At 45.8% G+C, this 14,275-nt stretch overlaps 1 protein-coding gene across 1 annotated transcript; it reads right to left on the reverse strand.

Moving 5' to 3' along the window:
- Positions 1 to 5,663: 5,663 nt before the first annotated feature.
- Positions 5,664 to 7,279, reverse strand: LOC121877062 (basic salivary proline-rich protein 2-like). The gene is made up of 3 exons (XM_042382666.1): positions 7,250 to 7,279; positions 6,369 to 6,379; positions 5,664 to 6,000 (listed from the first exon to the last, which is right to left on the reverse strand). The coding sequence occupies exons 1-3, from the start codon at positions 7,277 to 7,279 to the stop codon at positions 5,664 to 5,666; spliced, it is 378 nt and encodes a 125-aa protein (XP_042238600.1).
- Between the last annotated feature and the right edge of the window lie 6,996 nt (positions 7,280 to 14,275).

Raw genomic sequence — 14,275 nt, forward strand, 5'->3', positions numbered from 1 at the left:
ATCCATATAAATATATCCTTAGTCGAGAGTTACTACCACTCTCTATCATCCATGAATCTATCTCGCCTCCTTTTAAAACTTTCCAGCAATCCAGCACTTACTACAACGTTGCTAAGCTTGTTCCACTCGTCAACCACCCTATTTGTGAACCAGTTCCTTCCTATCTCCCTCCTAAACCTAAACTTATCCAACTAAAATCCGTTGCTACAAGTCCTATCCTGCTCGGTTACTATAAGAACTTTATCTATATCTCCTTTATTGATTCCTTTCACCCACTTAAATACTTCTATTTTATCTCCCCGCACTCTTCGTCTTTCTAGGGAATGCAAGTTTAGTTTATTTAACCTATCTTGATATGGAAGGTTTCTAAGTCCCGGAATCATTTTTGTCATTCTTCGCTGCACCGACTTCAGTGAATTGATATCCATTCTATAATAAGGGCACTAAAACTGAACAGCATAATGGAGGTGCGGCCTGACTAGCGCAAGATACAGTTGCAATAAGACCTCTGCACTCTTATTACTTACATTTCTAGGTATAAAACCTAATACTCTTTTTGTAATGGCCCATGTTTCATAAACATCAGAATTATATAAATGGGTTAATTACATTTGATTTATATACTGATTCATCCCCTGTAGCTTTCCACTGGCTATGAGGTGACATGTTCAATGCACGTGTTAAGGTGTGCCCACGGGAAGCTGTCATACTATGCTGAGTAAAGGCATAAAGTAGCAGGCTCCTGGCCACCTAAATTTCATCAGGCCCTGGGGATTTTGTCTTCTTTTCTGATAGTGATATTCTTTAATTTCTCTTCTTCATTTCCCGAAATATCAGTGAATATCTTGGAAAGGTCAGAAATATGTTTTTCCCAACACAGTAAATACGGTGATAATGGAAAGTAAACTATTTATTTCACCATTATACTTCACTTGACTATCTAATAATTTACAGCACAAAAGTATATTATTCTACTCGTCGAAAATATCACCTTTACACTGGTGATTGGAGGTTGGCAAATGAGTTCCCTACCACCACCACAGACACTTCCCCCCCACCACCACCACAGACACTTCCCCACCACCACCATTCCTCCACAGTGACCAACTGATGTACTCAAGATGGATCTGATTGTTCCTGGCTACAATATTTGACTGTCAGGTGAACACGGTAACAACGCCTCTTACACTGAGATTTAAAACGCTCATAGAAATCGTGTTTGGTTTAAACAAGATAAAATTATGAAATAACGAAGATAAGGCAGCAGCCCATCTTATATCACCCGAAGATCAACCACCCTAACAGCCCCCCCCCCAATAAAAGTGGCACTTTTGTGTATAACAAGTAAAATCTGATTGGGTGCCTAATCTTCACGTGATGGCTAATGTCGAGCTGAGTTTGGCTGCGCTGAGTGGTTAGTTGCTTATATTGTTACATACGTTTTACCCTAAAAGTGCTGTTTACATTTTGTTCCCGACAATCATAGACCACTTAGAACACTTATGAATACACCAATGAAGACTGAAGGCATAATGTACACAGTTGAGACATCTCTATTACGCCGACTGGGAACAACCACTTATAAGGTTTGATCATGGACACGATTAGGTGTTAATCTCATGTTCATAATCTTCTAAAGCCGTGTTAAAGGACTCCATATAAATGCTAAACCGGATAATGGTCTAGGGGAGAAGGTCGGGTTAATCAGCGTGGGTGGTCGCCTTGTTCTGGTACCTAACCTTAAACTCCTACAACCAAATCACGTTGAAATGGATTTCTACTCCAGTGAAGCTGTCAAGATCATTCAGTATAATTAAGTCCCAGTCATCAACATTTTTATACATTTAATGGGCTATCGAATTGACGGAGATTGGAGAGAGAGAAATAAGTTGTAAGGGAAATATACACAGCGACATACCTTATATTTTTCAACACCAACACACACATGATGGCGTCTGTATTTTATAATCCTTGACAACTAGATGTATTAATTTAGGAGCAATTTGTAAACGTTAACATCCGTCACACATCCACTAATCGCCTCGACCGTCTCACTATTGGCCGGCTCCCTCCCTCCATGTCTGGCTGTCCCTGGTCTAAAGTTCATCCACATCTCCACCACACACTGAACCATCTCCAGTACAAACATACGCTCTTGTGGTCTTGAAGCACATGATATAAAGCGTCACTTGCGAACCTTGGTAATAACACTTAATCGGATGGCTGGCGTGGCCATATTTGTTTTGCTTAATTTGACACAATAAGAAAGTACTGATGCGTTCCAAAGTGACAACTGAGAGCTCGACTCCCAGACACTGAACCACCCGATCGAAACTTCTGTCTAACCGACGCTCTTGTAATGATAAGGACCGGATATTACATGTAAATGCTCACTAACAGAAAAACTGAGTTGCTTCTGCAGGAAATAATGGGAAACGTTTTTTATTCAGCTGATCAACAAAAATCACAGATGGTTCAGAGAAATGTGGCCCCAAGCTCGACTCCTGATTCAGCGCTTCGTTTGTGGTGACCAGCCACTCAGAACTCATGATACAAACGACAGGTTGACATATTCCCATAGGTAGAGGTTCTGCATGATGAATACATTCTGAATAAATTACACGTAATGTCATGTAGATAATCAGAATTTATTGCATATGCTAAACAAAGATTTTTATTTGGTATATTATGATATATTTATTTTTATGAGAAAATCTACAAAATGGCGTAAACGAACCGAAATAACCACTAATTTGTACCAACTGACACTGCTGGTAGTGAAGGCGGGCGGGGGAGAGGGCTCAGGGGTGGTAATGTGTGGTGTGTGTGATGATGATGATGATGAATGATGGCGTATATGTGATGACGACGATGATGATGAATGATGATAAATAATGAATGATGACGATAATGATGGCGTATATGTAATGACGACGATGATGATGATGATAATAATGATGGTGATGATGAATAATGATGATGATTGAGCTGCTGAATGATCCCCAGTTATTATAAAACAATTCATAATCACTACACACACACTTGGTTTGATTTACAGTGGTAAGGTTAGGTTAGGTTTCATTTCACCCCACATTATGGCTTCGTCCCCGTGCAATAATAACCTACCTCAGAGTTCCTCATTTACTATATATGAATTTTCAATCATACTAATTCCCTCAGTGGCAAACCTCTGGATGAAAGGCTAAATATAAAATGATAATAGGCCGCAGCCTCTGGGAGGGCCCCTAGAGGCGCCGCAGCTCCTGGGAGTTCTCCAGGGTCGCACGCAACCCCTGGCATGGCCTATGAGGGCATCGCCGTCCCTAGGAGGACCCTTAGGGGCTCCTCCACCCCTGGGACCGCCGATGCCCTTGGGAGAGCTCCTGGGATCGCCGCCGCCGCTGGTAAGGCCCCAAAAGGTAGCCGGCGCCCCTCAGAGGACCCAGGAATTGCCGCCGCCACTGAGAAGGCCCCAGGGGGCATTGTCCCTGTAGTGCCCCTGGGGACAATTGTTTTTTCACTATCTAGAACAATGGGAGATATGACGTTAAATAAATACACCGCCCATCGCATAAGTTGGGGTGTTGTGCTGATTGACAGCTCTGTTCTCCTATTGGCTGTAATTTGGTGGATTTACATTTTAGTCCACCAATCACAGTAAAGTAAGGGACTGCTGGACGTATGCAATATGTAAAAATCCAAGACCAAGCAAGCTATAGGGCTTCTGGGAGGGGGCGCCCCTGGTAGGGCCCCTGGGGCGCCACCGCTTATGGGAGGGCCCCTGGGGTCGCCACCCCCCTTGTGGGCTTCTGAGGGAGCCCCCGCCGCTGTCAGGACTCCTGGTGACACCGCCGCCCCTGTGAGGACTCCTGGGGTTGCCCTAACGTCCTTGTGAGGGCCCCGGGAGTCGCTGCCGACCCGTGGACGGCCCATGGGGTCAAAGCCGACGTTGGGAGGGCTCCTGGGTAGCCGCCGTCCCTGTATGGATTACTTGGGGCGCCACCGCACATGGGAGGACCCAATGGGGTCGCCAATGCCCCTGAGAAGATCCCAGGGGTCTCTGTCTTCCCTGAAAGGGCCCTTGGTGTCGCCACCGCCCCTAAAATGGAAACATGAGAGGGCCATTACAGTCGGCGCCACTCAAGGAGGGTCCCTGGGTTCGCCGACTCCTCTGCTGGGCTCCTTGGGTCACCACCACCCCTGAGAGGGCCCCTGGGGTCGCCGCTGAAACTGGAGGGCCCTGGGGTTGCTGCCGACCCAACGGCCCCTGGGATCCGCTGCCCTTGGGAGGGCCCCTGGGTCGCCGCCATCCCTGGGGTTGCCAACACTCCTCGAGTACCCTGGGGTCGCCGACGCTCCTGGGAGTGCACCTTGGATTGCTATCGCCACTGAGAGGACTCCTGCTGTCGCCACTGCCCATGGTAAGGCCCCTGAAGGTGCTCTCGCCTCTGGGAACACCGTCGCCCTTGGGAGGGCTCCGGGAGAATACCTTGCATGTTCGAGGCCCCTGGGTTCGCCAGAGCCCCTGCAAGGGGACCCTGGGGGCCCCAGAGACGCTGACAGGGCCCCTGGGATCACCGCTGCCCTTGGGAGGACCCCTGGTCGTTCCGACGCCCCTTGGAGGGTCCCTGGTGGCTTTGTCACCCCTGCGAGGGCATTTAGGAGCACCGACTCCCCTGGAAAGACCTATGAAGTCGCCAAGGCCCTGAGAGAGGCTATATAACGAACCTTACATAAATACCCCGCCCATCGCATTTCCAGTATCATTACCTCATGAACAATGTAAAGGAGAATAAATATCCAACAGGAAAACAAAAGTTGGGGTGTTGTGCTGACTGACAGCTCTGTTCTCCTATTGGCTGTAATTTGGTGGATTTATATTTTAGTCTACCAATCACAGTTAAGTAAGGGATTACTGGACGTATGTAATATGTACAACACCACGATCAAGCGAGCTATAGGGCTTCTGGGAGGGGGCGTCCCTGGTATCGCCCCTGGACCGCCCGTGGTAGGGCCCCTGGAGCGCCCCAGGTAAGATCCCTGGGGCGCCGCCGCCTCTGGAAGGGATCCTGGGGGCACCGCCACCCCTAGGAGGACCCCTGAGGGCACCGCCGCCGCTGGGAAGGCCCCTGTGGTTGCCGACCCTCTTCAGGGCCCCTGGGAGTGTCCCTGGGGTCGTTGTCGTCTCTGAGAGGGTCCTTACGGTCTCCCCTGCCCCTGGTAGGGCTCCTGGGGTCGCCCCTGGAGGTGCAACCGCCCCTGGGAGTGCCGTCACAGTTGGGAGGGCCCCGGGGGCGCCGCCGCCTCTGTGAGACCCCCGAGCGTCTCCGACGCCCCTAGAAAGGTTCCTGGATTCGCTAGAGCCCTTGAAAGGCGACCCTGGGGGCGCCATTGACCCTATTTGGGCCCCTGGGCTCCGCCTACCCTGAAAGGGACCCTGGGGGAGCCGCTGCCCCTGTGAGAGCCAATGGGTCACCACCACCTTTTGGAGGGCATCTGTCGGCGCCGCCTACCCTTGGATAGCCCGGTGTTCGCCACTTCCTCTGAGAGGGCCCCTGGGGTCGCCTCCGCCTCTGGGAGGGTCCCTGGGAGTTCCGCCGCCCGTGGGAGAACCCAACAGGGCACTGCCGCCCTTGGGAGGGCCCCTGAGTGTTCCATCGCTCCTAGGGGGGTCCCTGGGGGCTCTGCCACCCATCGGAGGGCCTTTTGAATGCGTCGACTCCCCTGGAAGGGCCTCTTGGGTCGTCGACGCCCCTGTGCTGTCCGCCGCCCCTAGGAGGGCCCCTGGGGTCGCCACATCCGCTGAGAGAGTCTTTGCATTCGCCACCGTCCCGGGGAGGGCCCCTTGGAGAGCCCCTGGGGTCGCTGACGCTTTTGTGATCCCCTGGTGGCACCACCGCCCCTAGGAGGGCCTCTGGGGGCGCCGCACCTGGTAGGGCAAATGGGAGGGCCCCAGGGGACACTGTCCCTGTAGGGCCCTTGGGGGCAGCTGTTTTATCACTATTTAGAACAATGGGAGATATGACGTTAAATAAATACACCGCCCATCGCATTTCCAGTATCATCACCTCATGAACAATGTAAAGGAGAATAAATATCCAACAGGAAAACATAAGTTGAACCAGTGCTTGCTCAGTACTTTCCAACAGTGTGTAATAGACGTGACCGATCTCCCAAACGGCTAATGAGGTGATCAGTGGCGAAGAGTACAATACTGCATTAAGGAAAAAATATTGTAATTTTCTGGTGAAAAGGGGAGTCTAGACCCCCCGGACCCCCCTGGATCCTCCCTTACATACAGTAGGTTGATGTCTGTGGATCTTTCTCCCCAAAGGCTGAGTACTGGTTCCTTATCCTTATTCAGTTACTGCTTGTTCTTCTGAAAAAAGAAATAGTTGTCAAATATCTTTAGGACAAAAGACCCGTTGTTTAGAAATTACACATTACAGTAGCACGTGTTACAGAACTGTTTTACAAGAGCAGGATAACCAACCCGGAGGACTATGAGTTCAATAAAGATGGATATGCCTTTCTGAGGCAACTTGCAAGAGTGGTGTGGTTATCTGTGCTCGGTACGCGCTTCGAACCAGCCAGGTGAGGGTGCTCGGGAAGGATGGTTTTGGAAGAATCGAAGTGGTGTATAGTTAAACTAAAGGGAAGAGACTTACTCATTGTTGGATGTATCTACAGATCCCCATGGCAATGTAACTAGGGTTGACGATATTTTTTATCAATATAATTATAGAGAACTCAATCACGAGTAGAACAAGGGCCAGGCGCAGTGGTACACTTCTTATGGTTCGGACCATTTTAAGCAGTAAGGCATGAAGATACTAACAAACTGGAACAGATTCATTGAAATGAATGAAAACATAGCAAACTTGGCGCAGTTCCTCTCTGTTGAACTTGCAAAGCAAGTCCTTGAAGTGGACCAGGAAATTGTTGCTGTGGGGGATTTTATGACCATGAAAAGGTGATATCAACAGTTGGTAATGATGTCATGCAACTTGAAGCTGCACGTGAGGCAGCAGATACCCTTATATTGTTATAAACAGCTGAAGCTACAAACAGAGGGTACCAAAGGCTCATTATCCACTGTCGTGATACTGATGTCCTGGTTTTACTCTCGGTTTTTCCCACAGCATCTTAGCCAACAAGTGTGGATAAGAGCCAATCATCCATATCATAAATTGAAACAAGCTGGCACTTTATTCACATCCAGCAGAAATTAGATAAACCAACTGCTAACCTTTGGAAGCAAGAGTCCAGGCCCTGACATGGTGCATTCCAGAGTGCTAAGAGTGTTGTGCAACGAGCTTGCTGAGCCCCTGACGATCCTGCTCTATAAATACCTGGATGAGCAAAAGGTCCCAGTGATCAGAAAATGGCTTATGTGAGTCCAATATTCAAGAAGGGTGATCGTCACTCCACGAATAATTATTGACCTGTGAGCCTGACCAGCACAGTATGTAATATACTTGAGAGCATTATAAGAGATGCCATGATGAAAGAATCTACTACGAAACAACTTTGTAAGGGACTGCCACACATACAAACACACCCTACCTACCCACACACCCTACCACGCCCCCCCCCCACACCCACACCTTATACCCCATACACACAACCTACCAATCCACAAACAAAGATCACCTACACACACACGCTCACCATCTACCCACACCCCCTACCTACCCACACATCCTACCATCCCACACACACACACACACACACCCCCTACTAACCCATACACACCACCTACCAACACACACCACCTACCCACACACATCACCTACCGGCTCCTCATTCAGCACGTTAAAGATGACCTGAACTGAGATCTTTGGTTGAGATGATAGTGTAGCTGATGTAGATGATAGTGTAGCTGATGTAGATGGAGTAGTGTAGATGGTAGTGTAGTTGATGTAGATGGTGTAGTGTAGATGGTAGTGTAGTTGATGTAGTGTAGAATGTAGATAATACGAGCTGCCCCCCAAAAATATATACCCGACGTGCACAGCTGGACATAAAATGAGGGTTAATGAGAGAGTGGGAATAGGACTCTTAACTTATTTAATTTCTATGTTTAGTCATTAATGTATAGAGTAAATATATTTCATCATTAAATTGGACTGATATATTTCATCATTATATAGGACTGATATATTTCATCATTATATAGGACTGATATATTTCATCATTATATTGGACTGATATATTTCATCATTATATTGGACTGATATATTTCATCATTATATAGGACTGATATATTTCATCATTATATTGGACTGATATATTTCATCATTATATTGGACTGATATATTTCATCATTATATTGGACTGATATATTTCAGCATTATATTGGACTGATATATTTCATCATTATATTGGACTGATATATTTCATCATTATATTGGGCTTATATATTTCATCATTATATAGGACTGATATATTTCATCATTATATAGGACTGATATATTTCATCATTATATTGGACTGATATATTTCATCATTATATTGGACTGATATATTTCATCATTATATTGGACTGATATATTTCAGCATTATATTGGACTGATATATTTCATCATTATATTGGACTGATATATTTCATCATTATATTGGGCTTATATATTTCATCATTATATAGGACTGATATATTTCATCATTATATAGGACTGATATAAAACTTTGATGTTCTTAGTATCATTTTTCTGAGAAGTTCGTTATCTTGTTGTATAAATATATAGTCTTGGTCAGCCACTCCCGTTAATTTTGTCGAACTGCCGAAATCTATGAGATGCACTGTAAGGTTGTCTCCTGAGTCATCAATGATAACATTACCTTCATGTATATCACGATGAGCAAAACCCGCGTCGTGAAGTTGGTGGACTGATTGTTCAATGGCTGTGACAGCTTCTTACCACGAGTTGTAATCTTTAGTTAATGTATACATATGAAGAGTCTATCCTGGGCAACAGTCCATGATGAGAGCCAAAGGAACCTCCTCAATTATACCATGAAGGAGAGGAGCACCTGCGACCCCCGCCACCTCCTGCAGAAGTGTTGCCTCCTCCAGTAAACGTCCATGATAATTCCGACGCAGTTTCTTCACCACAACGGGGTGGCCCTCCACCCTCGCTCTATACACTGCGGCGAAGTTACCATCACCTATTTACTCAAGAAGAGTCACTTAACTCCACTTAAATGTTTAAATTCCTGATGTCATTATAAGGTCTTTTGAATAACCTGTAGCTTGGCTGTGACTTTCACTGACTAGTTAATGACTGAGAAAGTTAATTAATTTTACTAGTTAGGATGGAACTGATATATTTCAGTTATGCTTGGATCCCTGTGCTTCATTGAGCTTCATGCAGCGTGTTGTAGAGATTGAGGCCTAGTCTGAACAGGCCTTAATCCTAATCACTTCGATCTAAACTAATCATTAGGATTGTATCCAAATCTTCAATCAATCAAGAGTGGCGACCCCTTGCCTCCCCTGAGCGAGCGGGCGCATGCTGTGTACGGCCACTACTCCAACCATTCACCTCGACTCAGTTAGGTGGACAGCCTACCTGCTATTACCCCCTTCTACTTTACTTCCCGTTTCTATTCTTTTCTTCTCTCCTTCCTCTCCTCTCTCATGGCAAAGTCATTTGCCACTTTACTTCATTATCATTATCATCATCATCATCATCGTCAGGGTTTGGCTACCACAGTCCTCCACTCTAAATGTTCTTGGGCCGTTTTTACCAACCCTCCAAGCCCTTGTATCTCTCTGGGAACCCAATTTTTAATATCATTCATCCACCTCAGCCTCTGTTATTATCCCTCATCCTAATCTACTGAATATGACCAAATTACCTCGTTTTTCAGTATATTTCAAGTATTTCTTTTGAAGTTACAGAGACAGATTAAGAAAACTAAATTTACATTAATTTTAGAGACTTAAGAGTGAGGAGCGATATGATATAAATGTAAAAACTGAAGATGGAGTTGAATGAAGGTGATATAACCAAGGTACTTAAACTATTAAACCAACAGACCTCGCTTTAAAGTAGGAGGGAATTGGTTTGGAAATAGAGTTGTGGATGAGCGGAACAAATTACCAAACATCATCATTAACGATAGGTTGGACAGATATTATGAACGATAGGGGTTGGGTGTAACTGGGCTGCCTGGTATGTGTGGGCCAATATGCCCGCTGCTGTTTCCTCCACTTTTATGTTCTTATATTATCCAGAGAGTTCTATCTTATAAATTTAAATTGTTGGCGGACAAGTGAAATAACTTACCCCGTTATATACTTAAAAACCTAAGGTGTTAAAGCGCAGTAAAAACATTAATGCCAATACCTTATATTATCTTATTTTCTTAAAAAGCTCAGAAAAGCGATAATGTGCTATTAAAATATAATCTTAATACGACCTTTAACCTTTTGGGGAAATGGTTCCCGATGATTGTTTACTTAAGGACAACATTTTAACACAATTAGGGTAGATTTAACGTCTTAATGGCGATGCCTTAAACCATCAACTTCACTAGTGCAACAGATTACCTGATCAGTTGTTCATATTATGATAATAAAACATGAGTACAGCAGCGGATTCAGAAATATCAAAAGGGGGGTCCAAGAAGTTGTGGGTGGGGGGACATGGCGAGCCCACCCAGTATTTTTTCTTTTGGTGGGGGGGGGGATCGCTGTAAGCACCCCCGAAATTTTTTTGAACTCTGACCAATATCATGGGCATTTTGAGGCCATTTTGACGCCATGCGCACTTGATATTAGGAGGTAATCTGAGGTCAATAGTAAATACTTTTCACTACACAAAAATGCCTGAGTACAATACTGCATTAAAGAAAAAGTATTGGAATTTTCTGGTGAAAAGGGGAATCCGGACCCCCAGGACCCCCCCTGGATACACCCTTGAACTTGGCATAAAACAGTATGTTAAGGTATCCATTTTGAGATTAGGAATGCATCTGAGGTTCCTCCCACACAGCCAAACTGTGGAATGCTCTGCCTTCTTCTGTGTTTCCATACTCATACAATCTGTCTCACTTCAAAAAGCTGGTCTTCCGTCATCTTCGTGGTGTAGATTAATTTAGTCTTTTTCTCTTCAATTTTTAATTTCTTTTTACTCTTATTCTCCCCTAGGCCCCTGCCTCGATGACCTGTCCCCGGGTGGGCTATTCTCCGTAAAAAAAAAATGGCTTCGGTACACTCGCTGTTTACTAAAGTGAATTAGGCTGACCAGCGGTGCCACCACAAATAATACACAGATTACAAGACAGTTTCCAGAGTTGACCAGCTGTGGGTGTCCGCGTTCTTTTAGGTCTCGTGGATTATTTAGGCCGAGGGGATTCTGGCCCTGTGGTAATGACGAGGGAGAGGAGAGGAGAGGCGATAAAATGGTAGGGGAGGGAAACGGAGGAGAGCCTGGAGAGGGAAAGAGAGGAGAAGGGAGAGAATGGTAAGGGAAGGGTGAGAATGGTAGGGGAAGGGAGAGAATGAGAGCGGGGAGAGAGGAGAGGAGGGAAGGGAAACTGTCCATGGAGAGAAAGGAAGGGGTGGAGTAGTAGGGGAGTGGAGATGAGAAGAGGAAAGGAGGAAGGAGAGAAGGCAAGGAGCAGGAGAGGAGGGATGGGGAGACAAAGGGAAGGCTCAGTGGAAGTAAAGGAGGGGATTGTGGAGGGAGAGAAGAGGTAGAGAGAAGGGAAAAATAGGAAGAAAATGGGGGGGAAGGACGTAGAATCATATCCAAGGGGTGTGGAGAAGGAGGGATAGAGAAGGGAAGGGGTAGAGAAGGGGAGGGGTGGAGAAGGAGGGGTGGAGAAGGGTTTAACTTGGGGGAACTTTTGTTCATTAGTGGATAAGAGAGACGAAGATGATGATGATGATGATGATGATTTAATGATATGATGATGAGGATGATGATGATGACAGACGATGGATTTGATTGGTAAATTGATGATTCCATATAAGGAGGACGATAATGACGATGATAATGAAAATAATAACCCTTAATTATTTTATACTGTTAATGTTACTCTTACAATTCACTCTCTAAACAATAGCATGTCTTTCATTTCTTCACACACACACACACACACACACACACACACACACACACACACACACATACTAGGTTTGGGGGAAGAGAAATTTCAGTGTTGGTGATTATTGGGTGACCTTCCTATCACTGTCACTAAAGGCTCATCTTAACCTGTATCGAAACAATTGCAAATCTGCCGCCTGTGTACCAGTGATCTGGTGGTGGTGGTGGTGGTGGTGGTGGTGGTGGTGGTGGTGCCGTGGTTAGAAAATCTATTGTCCCTTAACCGCTGTCGCAGTGACGTAGTCCACACATAAACAAACATCGCCGCTGTGGCTCCCACCTCACGCTGCCACTCTAAGAAGTCCACCTGTCCCTCGTCACCAAATAGAATGCGGAAAGTATACACCCATCCCACAATGTTTGAAGTGCTACAAATACAACGACCACAGGACCAAGAACTGTCCCCTGCAAGGGGTCGTATACTGTATATGCTCTGAGTGTTCATCTGACCAGCACAGTTACAAAGACTGCCGTAGCACCACCAAAAAAGGGACCTTCTCTGCCACCTGCCTGGTCAGGAAGCGGGTAATTCAATACACAGAGAAGAAACTGACTGAAATAACCAAGCAAAAAAAAACAGGGAAATTTCGAACTTCATGAAAAAGACCACACAGTCGACGATCGTAGCTTACAGCCAAACCCTAAAATACGCTCTGAAAGTAACTCAAGCAGACTCACAAAAATTCAACAATGTCAATGAGACCATGGAAGTCCTGCAATCAGAGATACGAATCATTAAGGATTTGATAAAGCAGGCAGTTACTAAGTCACTGGACGCTATGAAGGACGCAGTGGCGGAGAACATCAGGAACGTCTCCTCTCCACAACTGGACGAGTCCAAAGCCACCACTATATACCTGTCTTATCTGTATGCCCATCATACGAACATGGTTTATCCAGGTTCATTCTCGAAACACCTCAATGGGACACTAACAAGGAACAACATTGACCCTGGTGAAATAAGCGACGACGTCCCCTCAAAAGGAATCATGAAGACAGCAACACCATAAAGTCTTCATGATAACCTCAACCCATGACAGAAATGGACCATGACCTCCCTGACTTAAACCAAAGTCAGCAAAATCGTACTCTCAACGTGGCCAGTCAGTCCTCCTGGGATCATAGCTTCTTCAGCGACACCGTAAATCTCCGGCCATCCAGCACGAAAACAAACACCTCCACCCCTGCCACACACACACTACCTCCACCCCTGCCACACACACACTACCTCCACCCCTGCCACACACACTCACTTCCCAATTCCCTACCACACACACACACCACCCCAATCCCCACCACACACACACCACCTCCACCCCACCACACACACACCACCCAAATTCTCACACACACTACCTCCACCCCTGCTACACACACACTACCTCCACCCCTACCACACACACACTACCTCCACCCCTACCACACACCTCCTCTCTCCATTTCTACCACACTCTCCCTTTTATTTCCTCCATTCATTCCCTCTCACTGCCGCTCACTCTGCCTCCCCTCTCACTACCTTCAATCACCCCCTCCCTTCTCATCGCTTTCTTTCTCTCAATCCTCTTCCCTCTCACCCCTCTTATTCTCACCCCTCTCCTTTCTTCACCCCAACGTATCATCCTAACTTACCTCCCACTCACCCCATCCCTTCAAGCATTCTCCTCTTACTCATCCCCTCTCACACCCCTCCCCCCCTTTTCCTCTCATCCCCCAATCGTCGTCCTCCCACTCATCCCTCTCCATAGACTATTTTAAGGTATAGCACAAATTTGATTATCCAGAATAAATGCACTACGTCACTATCCTGAAATATTCGTTGATATATTTTCCTCAGACTTGGATCCGTTAGGTTAACTTTTCCCCATAACTAAAGGAAAATATCTTAACTGGATAACATAAGCCTCCTCACCAAACAAAGACTCTTAAAATAAGCCTCCTCACCAAACACTCTCTCAAAATAAGCCTCCTCACCAGACAAAGACTCTGAAATGTCCATATAAAATTAATTATCCTCCCTGACGCATCTTAATTGTGATTCACTTAAGAGGATTAATTTATTTATTCTTTTTTTATCTCTGTTGTGTCTACGTCATGGTGAATAAAAATGATTCTCAAGACTCCTTATCTGACTAACTCACTGACTCACTATTCCATCTGTA

This window comes from Homarus americanus, unplaced genomic scaffold (genome assembly GCF_018991925.1).
Source record: "Homarus americanus isolate GMGI-L3 unplaced genomic scaffold, GMGI_Hamer_2.0 scaffold27247, whole genome shotgun sequence".
In the NCBI taxonomy this organism is placed as follows: Eukaryota; Metazoa; Arthropoda; class Malacostraca; order Decapoda; family Nephropidae; genus Homarus; species Homarus americanus.